The 17,467-nt window shown below is 35.7% G+C and overlaps 1 protein-coding gene across 6 annotated transcripts in view; it reads left to right on the top strand.

Moving 5' to 3' along the window:
• The window catches only part of IFT80 (intraflagellar transport 80), a 144,443-nt gene that overhangs the window by 10,604 nt on the left and 116,372 nt on the right, over positions 1-17,467 (top strand). For 3 of the 6 annotated variants that reach the window (XM_055381922.2, XM_063704339.1, XM_055381923.2), the window contains 4 exons: positions 4,057-4,141; positions 6,979-7,198; positions 11,131-11,241; positions 12,783-12,851. In XM_055381922.2, the coding sequence (XP_055237897.1) occupies positions 4,103-4,141; positions 6,979-7,198; positions 11,131-11,241; positions 12,783-12,851 (439 nt within the window). In that variant the 5' untranslated portion in view covers positions 4,057-4,102. Of the gene's footprint in view, positions 1-4,056; positions 4,142-4,188; positions 4,298-5,116; positions 5,264-6,978; positions 7,199-11,130; positions 11,242-12,782; positions 12,852-17,467 lie in introns of those variants that run through there. The other 3 variants (XM_055381926.2, XM_063704340.1, XM_019023796.3) reach the window with 3 other exon arrangements.

Genomic DNA, 17,467 nt, shown 5'->3' with positions numbered 1-17,467 from the left:
GAAATTTACATTCCATATGAAACATTAGTTCTTTTTAGCTATCTAACGTTTTCTCTCTATATATATTTATATAGAATGTATTTATATATTATTACATAAATATATTTTATGTAATATACTTATATGTTACATATATAATAATATAGTATGTATATTTATAGGTTCTGGGGGTTAGGACATGACCTCTTTCTGAGACCATTATTTTGCCTACCACGGTCATGATGTATTTTCCTTAGTATGTATTGCTAGATTCTGCTTGTTAAGATTTCCTTAAGGCTTTCCACATTTTTGCTCCTGAGGGATATTCTTCTGTACTTTTCTTGACTTGTGATGCCCCTGTCCAGTTTTGATATCAGAGTAATGGTGGTGTATTGATGCAATGTTCTGGACAATGTTTCTTAGGCTTATCTTTTCTGGAAGAGTTTGTTTGTAATTGATGTGATTTTTTCATTAAATGCTTGGAAGAATTTGCCACTGAAAAAAAAAAAAAAGAAAGAAATAAGTCCTACCAGATTAAACCATTCTCTGCTGTGCTTTTATGCGGTCATCTGCATATCTCTTTGCTCTTCCCTCATTCAATGAATATTTTAGCATGCGGCTAATTGTCCTTATTTCTACTACTATTCTTGTCATTATCTTGACATGATTAAAATGTCCACAAATAAATCCCTGGCCTGTCAGTTCCTTGACCTCAGCCACCCACTTTCACAGTCATAACCTATCTTATCATTACCAATATCTATACTGGCTCTAAAATCTGTTTTAAGTATCCCGTTGTCTATCTCCACTTCTTTTTGCTAGTTAACTTCTTCTGGAATCTTAATGCCAACAATTCTAAAGACTTCAGTAGGATTTCCAGGCCATTGAATCTACCACTTTTTCATAGTCTCTTTGGTAATTTCATCTTATTCCATGGCTTTGAATATGATCTTTTTGCTGACAACCCTCAAATTGATATCTAATTGATATCTGCAACTCCAACTTCCCACTTGACTCCAGACTTACTATATTATATCTCATTTCTCTTTGACTTCTCCATTGGGTTGTCTAATAGAAACCTTGCACTTAACATATCCAAAACAGAATGTTTGATATCACCCCATTCCAACCTGTTTCTTAATCTTCCTTATTTCAATAAATGACAACTCCATTCCACCTATTGAAACTTTACAGTCATTTTTTACTACTGTTTTTCTTTTTTGTTTTTTGAGACTGAGTCTCACTCTGACGCCCAGGCTGGAGTGCAGTAGCGTGATCTCGGCTCACTGCAACCTCCACTTCCCGGGTTCAAGCTATTCTCCTGCCTCAGCCTCCTGAGTAGCTGGGATTACAGGCATGCACCACCACACCCGGCTAATTTTTGTATTTTTAATAGAGACGGGGTTTCACCATGTTGGTCAGGCTGGTCTCGAACTCCTCACCTCGTGATCCGCCTGCCTCGGCCTCCCAAAGTGCTGGGATTACAGGCGTGAGCCACCGCGCCCGGCCACAACTGTTTTTCTCAAACTGAATTCACCAGCAAATCTTCTGGAATCTTTCCTCAAAATATATTTAGCATATGACTACTTCATGCTACTTGTACTGTTGCCTTCCTTGTCCTTTATTTAAGTCACTTTCATTTCTCTTTTGGGGTATTGAAATCCTAACTGGTCTTACTGCGTCCAGTCTTATTCATTTTCCCTCCTGATAGGCTCTTTTTTGTATACCATCCATTGCATCCATTTAAAATGTAAGTCAGTTCATATTGCTTATTTGCTCATAACTTCTCCACTGGCTTCTTGGTTCATTCAGAAGAAAAACTAAAGCTTTTATTATGACTTTCCAAGGCCCTGCACGTTGTGTCCCACCCTCTCCTTCCCTAATTTCCTGCCAGTCCCTCACTCATTTTATTTTAGGCATACTGGCCTTCATATTCTGACTTAGCTTTAAAAGAATTACTGGCTGGTGTATTTAGAATAGTTTGTAGGGGTAAATGTAGGAATAGGAAGATCAATTTTGAGGCCACTGCAATAATTGAGGCAGGGGATGGTGGTGGCTTTGGATTATGATGGAAGTGCTGAGAAGTGACCAGATTTGCTGTGTATTTTAGTGGTTGGACTCTCAGATTTCGTTGGGCCCATTTTTTCCTCTTAAGCCTCATAAATGTTGACCCACACTGGACCAACTTATAAATGATTTTTAGTAGCAAAGACATGGCTGCTGCTACTTGCTCCCTATGTAAAGTTGCAAAGTTACCTATACCCTCAAAATTGTCTTTCTATTATCTAAACCCAACCCCTGCCCCAATACCACTGGTTAGTCAGATCCTCATGATCAATCCCTTTAGGCAGATAAAAACACCTCAATGCAGCGTTCAGGCAGCTCTGCACTTCCCCAAATTGGCTATGTTTTAACATTACTTTTCTTTTATTCCCTCATTCAATCCCACATGAAAGTACACATATCATTCATACAGATGGTCTCAGATAAATGGAATTGTGTGAGGAAAATCTTTCTGAGTAAGGGAGAATCTTCCCAGTGTTAGAATGCCATTGTCTTACCTTCTCTGATTCCTTGGCATGATGTTTCTGAATTGTTAGTGATTCCTTTCTTGTAAAAACCATACTGCTTCTACTATTTATAGAGGATTATGATTTATTTTCATCAGGAATTATCCTAATTATTATGGATTTTGGCAGTTTGAGGTTTTCTGATGTAGAATAACATCATGTCTTTTAAGTTTCTGATTGTAATAGTATATTCAATTTTTATGTGTATTGTTATCTATTGTATTCTCATTTCCAGAAGCAAATATTTATCTGCCTTTCTTCTTTTAAAATCCTTATAAGCTGAGTAAATTTCAATTATTGTGAAAAAGCAGCATTTCGTAAAATGTTATTAGTCTTTTTTCCCCTGTCTAATTGGTGGGGGCCTGATGGAAGAGGGAGTTTGGAGGAAGGTGGAGAACTCCTAAAGACCAAAAAAGTGAACTTAGGAAGTGTGCCTGGGAGACATTGTATTCTAGCTCTGGCTGTGCTCCACATAGTTTCATACTTTTGAAGTTCAACAGAAATCACCTTAAGAGAACTGGAAGAGAAAGAAGTGAAAAGAGTGCTTTGAAATACAGCTTTATTTAGTAGCTTGCTGATCTAAAGGTTCTTGGATTCATGAGAATGAGAAATTATCTAAGAGAGGCCTACTGAATTCTTATCTATAGTCAATACCTCCTTTGATGTAGTTAGCAGTAATTTTCAACTTAGTAAAGAGGATTTTTTCCCTTTAATTACACTTTCATTTGATTTACATTTGCCTAGTTAGGTTAGTGATGTTACTCAGAATTCTGTAAATGTAAATCGGACTCAGACAATTTAGCATTTTCTTGATTTCTCTTTTTTTTGTACAACAACTATATTCATAGCAATGATTTGTGTCTTTTGATGATATGGCTGTTTGGGGAATGTTATTCTTCTTTTCCTAAGTTTTTATGTGGCAATTACACTGTGATTTTTACATAACTTTTATAAGCAATTTATTACTTCTTCCTTAAATAAGTCACCTATTTTTCACATTGTCACTGTGGTAACCATAACTGTTGGGCAGTGTATCTGCCCCACTGCAGAATGTCAACCCCAGATTGGGCCACTAGTTTTATGATGTTGTGTTTTTCCACATGGATTCTAGAATTGTAGCTTAGCCCTCAATCAGACCTTGGATATTTGTATCCAGTAGACAGGACCAAAATTGATTTGCAATTGAAGAGTTCCCAGTTTGTGGAATCTTTTTATTTGGCCTCAGGACATGGAAATTCTTTACCTGACCAGATTTACCTAGTGGTGTTCTGCGTAGATCTGTCTCAGGCAGGTTTAGAGGACTCCTGGGGTTCAGCCCAAAGCTCTCCGTCATCCATTGTTAGGATTGGCACACCCACTAGTTTTCTTTCTCTTTCCATGTACTTGATGTCAGAAGTACTGAAGGTGCTCGTTGGGGTGCAATGATGTTTTGTTTGCTTTTTGTGTTTGTATACGTACATTTGTTTTTAATGCTGACTTTATATTTTCTCTCCTTTTATTTTTACAGTAAATACAATCAAGTGGCATCTTAAATTTTTGCTGGAAGTGGAGTCATGAGACTAAAGATATCTCTTTTAAAAGAACCAAAGCATATCCTTTTAATGCTTATAAATCTTATTGGATTTTCTTAATTATAGTATTGTTAAAAGTTTCTCTATTTTATATCCTAGTTGAAGAATAGAATTTTTTTTTCATTCCTTTAGTGGCTGTTTACCTAAATTGTTTTAAAGTATTTAAGATCATGTGTTGTAAGTAATTCTCCAAAGTGAACCGTTTGCTATAAATCTTATTTTAAAATTCTTACTGACGTTTTTCTTACTCTACTTAAGTACTATACTTAAATACTTAAAAAGCAGTTTTTGTTTACTTTAGTAGGATCTTAAAAAGAAGCTTTTTTTTTTTTTTTTTGAGACAAAGTCTCACTCTGTCACCCAGGCTGGAGTACAGTAGTGTGATCTCAACTCACTGCAACCTCTACCTCCTGGGTTCAAGTGATTCCTGCCTCAGCCTCCTGAGCAGCTCAGACTACAGGCACCCACCATCATGCCCGGCTAATTTTTGTATTTTTAGTAGAGACGGGGTTTCACCATGTTGGCCAGGCTGGTCTCGAACTCTCGACCTCAGGTGATCCACCCGCCCCAGCCTCCCAAAGTGCTGGGATTACAGGCATGAGCCACCGCGCCTGGCCAAAATGAAGCATTTTTTAAACCAAACTGTTTCTTTGCTAGTGTGATCTAGCATGTATTCATTCCGCTGTGCTCTATTTCTTTACATTCATGATAAAGTGAAGGACAAGTTGGGGAAATCTGAGCAGTCAGATTCTCATTATTTCACACGGGAAGGTGGCAATTAGTAATATTTTCTCCAACACATGACCCTATATTTTGTCAGCAAGAGTCCCCAGTTATGTGTCAAGGAGATATGACAGGCCCCACTATCATCATTCTTAGACATTTAGACTAATTCTACTCAAAGTATCCTTTGTAGAGTTCATTGCAGGTCTGTGAAAGAATAGGTAAATAAATTGAAAGTAAGGGCTGAGAAATTTTTGTAGCAATTTGACATTGTTATAATGTCCAGTTTTTCTAATATTTTATTTTTATTGTATCTTACGAAATATCCATATCCAATGGATTTGAAATAAAGAAAAATCTGGTCCTTCATCAGAACTAGGAAAGCACTGATTTAAACATTTGGTCAGACATTTTAAATTGGTAGGTGTTTTCATTTATATTATCTTGTCTGCTTATTTAACTATTAAGTGAAGATGTAATTATTTTTATTCTCCCTTAAATAATTTTTACTGTCTTTTCAAAAAAAATGTGCTTTCAAGAGTTCACACCATACACAATTTTATAGATTTTGACCATGTCTACTGTCTGCCTTTACCTTTCAAGCCAAAGAATAACAATGTTTTTAGACTTTCTTGATCTGGCAGTCTTCTCATTTCTACGATAATTTTAGTTGACCTGTGAGTTTGAAGATAATGTCACGGACGTCTGGCATGTACTTATAGCAATTTATATAAGGATAAGCTAATGATTTTTGGTTTGAGATGTGTGCATATTTGTTTGTGTGAGTTTTCTTCCTTTCTAGGTTTTACCTAAGCTTCTCCCATTTTAGGTTTTACCTAACATTGTTTAGGCGACAGCAATAATAATACAACAGTTTTTTCAGGAATGGTCTGGTGTCCTTTTGTTTAGATTGTGTTTTGAGTTTTGAGTATTCCGGTGTCTCTTTATTACCTTTTTGTGCAGACTCTTAAGATCTTTCTATAATCTCTCTTTATCTTTTTGGTTTCTGCTTAATCTATTGTATTTTGAAGTATTAAAAAATCTTGGAACATCCTAGAATAATTAGGCACATTGTCTGCATTTCCTTAGAAAAAGCAATCGTATTATTGCTCAGATAAGACAGTAAAAGTATTGGTGAGAAATGAAGGAAATAAAAGGATTATATCATAACAATAAGAACAAACAACTCAAACCAGGAATAATCTGGCAATATAGAAATCCAGACGTAGCAAGAGAAAACATCCTTTGTAAATAACAAACTGAAATGCCTTTTAGGTACACAATTCTGCTAGGGCAATCACCCTGTCCTGATGGAGGAAGTGAGGGCTACTTGAGCATCTCAACTTACATAGAAATTCTTCTGATAAATTAGAGCTGAAAAAATGGGTTAAACAAAGTAAAAATTTTAGGGATCATATCTCATCCAGCACTATGCATCTTATAAGTGAAGTAAATTATAATTGAATTATTTCCTAATTTTAATGTAGGAAAGTTTGGTATTGTCAATTAAAAATAAGTGAAGAAATAAAATGAAAAATTTTTAAAAAGTTTGGTAAGATTTTAGTTTCAGCTATTAAACCATAAGTTCTTTCCTAGGTGAATTGTTATGATAATATGTGATTGAAAAGGATAGCCTACTGTTAGATTTCAGTCTTCTTTTGACACTTGATTATTTTTTCCTTAGCAAAAGAATACATGCTTATTTTAATAACTTACATGATACAGACATATATAAAGAAAAAAGTATAGTTCCCTTTGCTCCCTACCTATCCCCCAACAGTTCAGTGTAGATTCTTTGATACCTTTTGATCTACTAGGTCTCTTTTGTGTACCTTTTGGCTTTGTGTATAGAATATTGTGTAACACAAGTTTTAAATTTTCATGTGGTCAGATCTTTTCTCCCCCACCTTTTGGCATCTGGATTTCTTTCTTGCTTTCCATTTTTACGATTCTTTTAATAGATGCTTATTTTCTTTTATATAGAAAAAAATACCAGTCATAAAATGGAAAATACATTTAGAATCTTGAAACCATTTGACCCTATTTTACTTATACCTTATAATCTGCATCTGTGAATTATTCATTAAGATTTAAGACTTTTGTATATTTTATGTCTCTTTAACATGGTGACACATCAAGAATTAGTAAGCTGTGTGGGCTGGACTACTGCTGAAGAGCTGTATTCATGTAGTGATGATCACCAGATAGTGAAGTGGAACTTGTTAACCAGTGAAACAACTCAAATAGTAAAGCTTCCTGATGATATTTACCCTATTGATTTTCACTGGTTTCCAAAAAGTTTGGGTGTAAAGAAACAAACCCAGGCAGAAAGCTTTGTCCTCACAAGTTCTGATGGTAAGTTTTAAATAAACATTATATGCTCGCCATTGTATTTAAAACACTTAATAGTATGATTTATGCTTTGTTTTACAAAACTGGTATTTGTGAATCTGCATATTTTTATCCACATATTATATTTCTTTTCTGAATAGTCACTTGGTTTGTGTATGGGCTATGAAATTATTGTCATGGAAGAAAGTTAGTTTAACTGGCATATACTAGGATTGAATATGGGTCTTTGGCTTTATTATATATATATATATATTTAGAGATGGGGTCTCACTCTGTTGCCCAGGCCAGAGTGCAGTGGTGTGATCATAGCTCACTGTAGCTTCAAACTCCTGGGCTCACACAATCTTCCTGCCTCAGCCTCTTGAGTAGCTGGGACTACAGGCACACACTATTACATCTGGTTAATTAAAACATTTTTTTTGTAGAGACAGGGTCTCATCTTGTTGCCCAGGCTAGTCTTGTACTCCTGGCCTCAAGCAATCCTCCTTCCTTGGCCTCCCAAAGTGCTGGGATTACAGGTATGAGCCACCATGCCCAGCTGGCTTTACTTTTTTAGTACTCTTATGAGTTGAGTTAAGCTGTTATCATAGTTTTAGTTCCTAAATTCTTCAAATTTAACTTAATATAACCACACTGAAAAGATATACCTATTCATTTAGTAAGGTATCTGTTAAAGTACATACTTTATTTTCCAGTACATGTTAATTTTCAGTTACAGAGTTGAAGAGTTTTATAATTTGACCGCAGCTTTCTTATTGGTGAATAGAAAGTATGATTTTTTTTTCACTTTTTAAGGGTATGTTTTTATATTTGTTTTCTTAGAAATACTTGAACTGTTTTCATCTTTTTATACTTTACCTGCTGTTTCCATTAGGAGTACATTGATTGAAAGTAACAGAAACTTACTTGGCTAACTTAAGCACAAATGGATTGGTTCACCTAGTTGTAGGGGTAGATCAAGCACTAGTTGCATCGGGTCCCTGTTCTCACCATCTCTTGGGTAGACTCTCTGCACATGGTGAAATGATGGTGAGTATGACGGTGGCCAGTAGCCCAAGGCTCATCATACTTCGTAAGACTGCTTCTTCCTCAGTATCTCGTGCAGGCAGCTTGCAGAGGGACCCTAAATGAGCTTGGGTCATATGCCCATCACTGAGTCAATCAGTTTAGTCAAGAGAAATGGACTTTGGGAGGCTGAGGTGGGCGCATCATTTGAGGTCAGGAGTTCGAGACCAGCCTGAGCAACATGATGAAACCCCCGTCTGTACTGAAATACAAAAAAATTTTAGCTAGGCATGGTGGCACATGCCTATAGTCCCAGCTACTTGGGAGGCTGAGATAGGAGAATTGCTTGAACCTGGAATGCAGAGGTTTCAGTGAGCTGAGATTGCGCCATTGCACTCTATCCTGGGCACAGAGCAAGACTCCATCTCAAAAAAAAAAAAAAAGAAAAAAAGACAATGGGACACTGATTGAGCATATCCAGCCTCAGGCCATCCACATGCAAAGGAAAAGAGAGAAGAGGGCTTTTGTAACCTGAAGATGGAAAGGATGTTAGGACAAACAGTAGTATCAGATTACACCTTATTTACCGAGAGACTTGTGGTAGTTTTTTAAAACTTTGTTTTTCAGAAACTTGATTAAATGAGATACATGTGTAAAATCACTTGGTAGAGTGCCTGGCACTTAGAAGATTGGCCCTGAACCACAGCTAGAATTTAGTTTACCTCAAGTGATAAAGGGAGTGTTTGACTTAAATAATTATTTTGATATAATTTTGCATTTACAGAAAAGTTTTAAGAATTGTGCAAACAATTCCTGCATGTCCTTTATCCAGATTCACTAGTTTAACATTTTGTCCCATATACGTTGGGACAAAGTATTGGCTCTGTTTCTTTTTACACAAACCCTCCTCGCCCCCAGCACACACCCTTTTTCTGAAAGATGTGAGAGCAATTTGCAGACATGTACTTTTAACCATGAATCCTTCAATGCATTTCCTAAGAATAAGAATTTTCTGTTACATTGCCACAATTTGTTGATAAAAATCAGGACATTTAACACTGATGCAATACTATTATCTAATCTATAGTTTATATTTAAATTTTAACAATCATTCTAATTTTCCATAGAAGTTTATTTTTGCTGGTATAGGATAACATATTGTTTTTGTTGTGTCTCTTTAGCTTCCTTTAATCTGGAACAACTCTTCAGTCTTTTGTTATCTTGACAGTGTTGAAGAATATACGCCTGTTATTTTATAGTTCTTCAATTTGTTTTTGTCTGATGTTTCCTCATGATTAGATTCAATTTATATGTCCTTAGCAGGAATACTCGGGGCATCAGACTAGGAGATTTATGATGTTGGTTTGACCCATTATTGGTGATGTTAACCTTAATTATAAGTTAATAAGTTCATGTTCATTAAGTTAATCTCTGTAAAGTTACTATTTATTCCTTTTAATAATTTATGAAAAGATACTTTGAGACTATGTAAAAATATTATCTTCTTCATCAAACTGCCTCCCACTCTCTTAGCATCTATTGATGACTCTTGGCTGAGTCATTTATTACTAAGATAGTTTGCCAAATGGTGATTTTTCCAACTCCGTAATTCCTTCCATATTGATTAGTTGGTATTCTACTCCAAGGAAGAGCTTCCTGTCCCATGCCCATATATTTATTTGTTTTTTTGGGGTCAGATTAGACTTGTAGATTCTCATTTTATTTCATAAATATATTATTATTATCATTTTTAAATTTTGATGTTAAAAGTGCCCTAGATTTGGCCAGTGGGAGCCCCATCAAGCCAGCTACAGTGATTTTTTTTTTTTAATTTTATATGTGTCGTCATCATTTTTTGAGCACTTCCTTGCTGGCACAAGATGTTCCAGGCTTATCTTGTACTTTCTTAGTCTCAGCCCCCAAATCAGCCATTTTCCACAGAGACCTGTTCTTTTTCTGGTGGTTGATGGTATTTAAAAAAACAAGATAACAGTGCTAGCTGTGCTCATTCCAATGGGGTGTGTTTGCTTCAAGGCCCTTTCAATGGACAGAGCTAAGAACTGTGAATATAAAACCTTGAAACAAATAACATAATAGACATATGTATATAGTGCTATGATAAATCAGAGGAGCATAAAATTCTGTTGTGATGTGGCCAAGGGAGGGTCAAGAGAAATGTCAAGAAAGTCTTCCATTTAAGCACAGTTTTGCAGTCTTTACTTTTTTTTTTTATAGGCTATAAAAAAGCTGGAAAAGGTATAAAGGAGAAGAACCAAAATAATAAAATGAATAATCCCAAGTTTAAAATACTTGCCTTATATAATTTTATACTGTGTCAGGCAACAGGTAGACAAAAGCAAGCCACTTAGTTGCAGAAGTATGTACATATATTGGCAAAAAGTAAAAACACTGTAAAACTTTAAAGGACATAAGCTAATTATATAAGAGATGTCAGAGAGACAAGTCAACAGTGCAAAGAATAAGTGATACAAGAAGCCAAGAAAGGATCAGTGTGGTTTACGAATGATTATTAAGTCTAGTAATATATAGCTGGTAATTTAAAACACTTTCTCATCCATAGGCGTGGTATATTTATTGGCACATTGTTTCTGAAGCATAGACATATACCCAGACCATAGGTATTTAAATTGTGTTAACTAAATCAAAAGGCTTATGAATTTGGATTTTTCCCTATTATGAACATGTATAATTATTTTGAACCAAGTAAGCATATGCATTTTCAATTTATTTTAAAATATTTAAATAATTTTGTTTTTGTGCCTATTTTCCAATAGATTTATATGTGATATTAAGAATAATTATATGTTAATATTTGCCTTTATGCCTTTAGTGCCTATTACTTAGTCTAGTAGTAGGTGCTTTGTTGATTGAATAAATAAAATAGATTTTTCAAATGTAATTTCTTTCAGGTAAATTTCATCTGATTTCCAAGTTAGGAAGAGTGGAAAAAAGTGTAGAAGCTCACTGTGGAGCAGTACTTGCAGGAAGATGGAATTATGAAGGAACAGCATTAGTTACAGGTAAGTTGTCTGTAAAAATGACATTTGAAATGAATATTTTAAAGAAAAATTTCCAAAGAAACAGAATATTTTCATTTAGCAATAGTGTCTTTCATTGTGTAATAGCAAATAATTGGCGTAGTATTGTTCTACACTGCTATATAAATGTTATAATTCAGAATGTTATATTAATCATTTTCTTATGTGACCTTTGGAGACTGTTCTGTCAAAGAAGGCTTTTGGAATGGTCACGTATGGAATAAATAAAAGTTATAATTCTTTAAAATTTGAAAATTCCAAATATTCTCATGTAACTGACCATTATCCCCATTCTGTCTGTTTCCAATCCCCTGCCCTACTCTAATGATTCAACCTATTACATTAGTTTTCTATTGCTCATAACAAATGACTCTAATAGTTAGTGACTTAAAATCATAAGCATATAGTACCTGATAGTTTCTGTGGGTCAGGGATCAGTTTAGGTGGGTGGTTCTGTCTGACTCAGAGCCTCTCATGAGGTTCTGGTCAAATTGTTGGATGCGGCGGCAGTCATATGAAGGCTTGTCTGGGGCTGGAGGATCCACTTCCAAGATGTCTTACTCACATGGTTGCTGGCAGGAGGCATTAGTTCTTCTCTGGCTTTGACAGGAGACCTTAATTAATTCCTTGCCATAGGGTTGCTTAAGTGTTTTTAAACATGACAGCTGGTGTCTCCCAGTGATCCAAAAGAGAGCCAGGTAGAAGCTACTGTATCTTTTGTAGTGTACCCTCAGATATTATACTCTGTTTCAGTTATATTCTGTTAACTTAGCAAGTCACTAAGTACAGCCCACAGTGGAAGAGAGGGAAATTAAACTGTGCCTCTTGAAGGAAAGAATAAGAAAGAATTTGAGGATGTGTTTTAAAACCACCATACCACTGTGGGCCTTCTCTAGGACTTTCCTCAGTGAATTGGCTCTTCTCTTACTTGTATCTTTAACATGTTTTCCAGTGGTTTCTTTGTCAGCATGTAAATATGTTCGGATGTCACCCATCTTAAAAATTAAGAAGAAATAGAAATCCCTCTCTTAACAAACAGCTCTCTCTACCTGCAACTATTTTCTTTCTCCCTTTTTCAGCAAAGCTGTTCAAAAGAGTAGTCTATTACCTCACTTCATTCAGTCCCCAACTCACTGGAATTTGGCTGCAGCTCTTCTTATTACACTGGAAACACTTTTCTTAGAATTCTAAGATGGAGACTGCAGTGACAAAGGAAGTATTATTTGAGTAATATACTTACAAGTCTTCTAAGATTGAAGGAAATAAAATAAAAATTTTAGTCGTGAAAGTTAAGCTACTTTGATAAAATCGTTTCAAAGTAATTTCTATTAAATGATAGTTATAAAGTACTGTCATTTAAACTGTATCTGAATTTTAATTATGTAGTAATATTCCATGATTTGAGGAAGCGTAGAAGAAAAAAGAATATGTGGTAGATACTGTTGATTTTTATATGCAAATTTAATGTTTAAATTTATTTTCTATAGGTAAAAATACTGATTAATTTTTTTTTCCCTGTATAGTTGGAGAAGATGGACAAATAAAAATTTGGTCAAAGACTGGGATGCTTAGATCAACTTTAGCTCAGCAAGGTATGTTTTACAATTGACAATTTCATTTTTGCAAATTATACAATACAAAAATGCCTTAAAGTTTTCCTTTAGAAACAATCTAATACGGTGGTTGAGACTGACTTTGGTTGAGTTCAAAACAGTAATCTCTTATATTTTACACTTTTTTGTCTTTCTTTGCTTGGTACCTGATGTACCATGGTAACGCTATTATTTCAAGCCAAGAAATATAGGAAATACTCAAGGGCTTTTTTTTTATGTTAGTGAATCTCTAGAAAGGCAGTTACAAGCTAAATATTTTCAAAAAATAATTGTGAAACGTTTGAAGCATATCTTATATAGAATAGAATTGGGGGTCTAGTTAAGTAAATCATAGTACGAAAAGATATTGAGTATCTCCTTACTTAAAAACCCCCGATAACTTCATAATATTAACACCCTTTCCAAATTAAGTTGTATGTTTGATTTCTATACTGATGGAGGGGAACAGACACACTAAGAATCTGAAACCACACTATTTAGAGGAGCATCTTAATTTTTTATGTTAATAGAAAGGAGTGGCCATAAAGTCAATTCAATGGTCCTTCCTATTGGAAGTTAGATTACATATGATTTTTTCTGTGTAACAGATTTTCTTAATTAGATTTTACATAGGAACAGTAAGCAGTTTTAATGTTTACCTGAGCATGTATCAGCTGATCTTTAGGTTGCCAAAAAACTTGCTGACTATTCCTCAGAACTATTTGATAAAGTCATATTGTGAAACATTTTCAATAACTGACTTTCAAAAATTTCCAAATTTTATTTTTAAAACCATGTTTACTTTTAGGATAAGGTTCAAATCACTTGCATTTCTTTAGCTGTATATTAACTGAATGTTAGCAAAGGTAACCAGAAATACTAGGTAGTGTTTCTTTTCTAAGCTTAAATGTTTGCTACAGATAATCTCAAGGCAGAATATTTATTCATGAGTAGAAAATTCAGAGTTCATAGAAGTAGCCATGGGTAAGTTTCAGTTAACAGCAAAAGTCAACTTATTGTTACTTTAGTAATAAATGTACCTTTAGAACATAAATCTTACTTTAATCTCCTAGTAGGCAGATGGATTTACTTTTGGCTTCATAGATTTTTCTTTTAAGACTCATTATTTGACATTCTCACTTTGTGACGAATGACTTATGAATAATTGACAGAATTCTTTCAGAGATCACTGGCCTTTTGGAAGAACTACAAGAATTTCAGCTGCTGTTACTACTGAGACAGTGTGCAGCAGCTGAAATGCTGTATCCATTTTTCCTTTCTTTTCTCTTTCTTCTATCAATTTGTTGCCTGTAGATGACAGAGATCTTCAGAGAAATTCTAAAAGCCCATCCCACTATCCACCATGGAAGATTTTTTCTTTTTCTTTCTTTTCTTTTTTCTTTTTTTTTTTTTTAGACGGTCTTGCTCTGTCACCTGACTGGAGTACAGTGGCACCATCTTGGCTCACTGTAACCTCCTCTTCCTGGACTCAATCGATCTTGCCACCTCAGCTTCCCAAGTTGCTGGGTGTACATGTGTAGAGCCGGGATTTTGCCATGTTCCCAGGCTGGTCTTGAACTCCTGGGCTCAAGTGATCCTCCTGCTTTAGCCTCCCAAAGTGTTGGGATTACAGGTGTGAGCCACTGTGCCAGTCTGAAGATTTGAATTCTTTCCTGAGACCCTTCACCAGTGCCTTCCCAGTGCTTCTTCCACTTCCTTCAATTTTTCTGTTATCTCCTTCCCATTTACTACCTGTGGATTCACCATTTCAGATGTTCCAGAGTCTAAAATGGAAACTTGGAATAAGTTGTTTAATATAAACATTGTTAATTGTTTAGTCTGTGTCAGGGGTCCCCAACCCTTGGGCCACAGACCAGTAGCTGTCTGCTGTCTGTTAGGAACTGGGCAGTACAGCAGGAGATGAGCGGTGGGTGGGCGAGTGAGTAAAGCTTTATCTGTATTTACAGCTGCTCCCCATCACTTCCATTACTGCCTGACCTACACCTCCTGTCAGATCAGTGGTGACATTAGATTCTCATAGAAGCATAAACCCTATCGTGAACTGTGCATACGAGGGATCTGGGTCGTTCACTCCTTATGAGAATCTAATGCCTGATGATCTGTCACTGTCTCCCATCACCCCCAGCAGTGACCATCTTGTTGCAGGAAAACAAGTTCAGGGCTCCCACTGATTCTATGTTATGGTGAGTTGTATAATTATTTCATTATATATTACAATGTAATAATAGAAAGAAAGTGCAAAATAAATGTAATGCCCTTGAATTATCCTGAACCACCCCCACATGGTCCATGGAAAAATTGTCTTCCACAAAACCAGTCCCTGCTGCCAAAAAGGCTGGGAATCACTGGTTTAGGTGATAATAGTGCTAGTAGTTTAGTGCTATAGTTTTCCTGTGTAATGAGTCTGGAAACCAAATTGCTACTTATTTTATTCTCATGGGGAAAATGCATTCAGAGTCTCCAGACTTGGAAAGGCTGGTTGGAAGCACATGTTCACAATGAAGAATTGGAGATCACAAATAGATGGCCTCTGAGCTTAATCTGGCCCATTAGCATGGTGGAGACCCAATATTAAAAATCAGGACATTTTGGCCAGGCATCGTGGCTCACTCCTGTAATCCCAGCACTTCGGGAGGCCAAGATGGGTGGATCACTTGAGCTCAGGAATTTGAGACCAGCCTGGGCAACATGGCAAAACCCCATCTCTACAAAAAATACAAAATTTGCTTCTGCTTTTGATATTCTAGTGATGAAGCTATTGCCTAATCCCATGCCATAAAAATTTCACTTACAATGAAATTTCAGTGCTTACATTCAGGTCTGTGATTCATTTTGAGTTGGTTTTTGTGTGCAGTGTTTATTTTAGAGAGGGGATGGTGATGCTCTTCCCCTCACTGCCCTCCCATAGATGGGTAAACAAGATATTCTTAAAAGGTAAAATACAGATTATACCATATAATACAGTTGATTTTCTTATGTATTCATCATATCATGTAATGATATTACCCATCAACATTTAAAATGTGTTTTCCTTAACATCAAATGACTTTGAAATGACTATCATTTTTGTCCTATTTTAATTTTATTGTTCTCAAAGTTTGTTAATTATGGATTAATAAGCAGAATTAAATTAGATAGATATTCCCATTTTGGCTAACCTCTTGGTATTTCAACAGAGTAATCTGATACCTTTTTCTGGACTAAGAATTACAAACTTACTGTAGAACTATGCATCTGATTTTTGAGTGGTTAATCATTGGTGCCATCTATACTTTCCTCATAAGGCATAGACTTTTCCTTTTTCATCTCTGGAAAAATCAGTAGAGCAGTTAAGTTGTTATAATGACAGTAACCCAAAAGGAAAGGTCCCTAATTACTTATAAAATTTCTTTGATCTATTAGAGACTGCAAGTTTTGAGGGTGATTGTAAATCTGAACTACTGAGAGTTGGATGCTAAAGGCTCAAGTAAGAAGGCCAAGGCAGCTGGGGGTGCAAGACTACTGCCTCCTTTGAAGGGAGAAACTAAATTTTGACACAAAAATGAAATAATATAAACCTGAATTATCATAAAATTTGGAAATCTGTAAAGTGTTGGAAGCATCCATGTGACTTTGTCTATGTGTGTTCATTATACTTATTTCTTGATGAATAGAGATTAATTCCTGAATTCATTTCTTGACTATTGGAGCCAGATGTTCAGATAGAAAAAGCCATAGTCATTAACTTCTCTTCTAATCCAGAAGATACTTTAATCTCAGTTTTGGTTGGGGGGATTTGACTTAGTTTAAAAATGATTCTTACTGGTATTTATGGGGAGTTTATTTTTCCTTATTAGAGAAAAATAATATGTACACCAGAGATAATTATACTTAGGCCATATCTTTTGTGTCATTGTTCCAGTTTTAATCTCTAATTAAAATATATAAAGTAATGCTGCAAACCTTTAAGGACATTTTCCCCACACTATTTTCAAGTGGAGGAATAGAACAACAAAACATGGAACTTGCCTATAATGAATTTAGTAAAGGAGGTAAACTGTAAATATAAGTAATTGTGGCTGGGCACAGTGGCTCATGCATGTAATCTCAACACTTAAGAGGCTGAAGTGGGCAGATCACTTGAGCCCAGGAGCTGGAGATCAGCCTGGGCAACATGGGAAAACCCTATCTCTACAAAAAATACAAAAGTTAGCTGGGCATAGTGGTGCATCCCTGTAGTCCCAGCTACTCAGAAGGCTGAGGTGAGAGGATCATCTGAGCCCCTGGGCGTTGGGGCTACAGTGAGCTGTGATCATGCCGCTGCACTCCAGCCTGGGCACCAGAGTAAGACCCTTTCTCAAAAAAAATCAATCACTACAAATTAATAAATAAATAATTGTAATACAAAGGAATGTGCTTAAGGTGCTGTTGGTGGCAGGTGGGAGTGGACCAGAGGGTGGAGATTAATGTTCTGGGGAGAGTGAATGTATTGGGAAGGCTTCCTGGCAAATATTGCAGCATCTTTTGAACTGGGCTTTGAAGAATGAAGAAATGGGAAAGGAAATGGGCTTGTTGGCATTGGAGTGAAGCTGTTAAGAAGCTTAGCATCATAAGAG

The sequence above is a fragment of the Gorilla gorilla genome, chromosome 2 (genome assembly GCF_029281585.2).
Source record: "Gorilla gorilla gorilla isolate KB3781 chromosome 2, NHGRI_mGorGor1-v2.1_pri, whole genome shotgun sequence".
NCBI classification, from domain to species: domain Eukaryota; kingdom Metazoa; phylum Chordata; class Mammalia; order Primates; family Hominidae; genus Gorilla; species Gorilla gorilla.
Note: the sequence above shows the minus strand (reverse complement) of the source record. Positions and strands in the feature narration are given on the sequence as shown.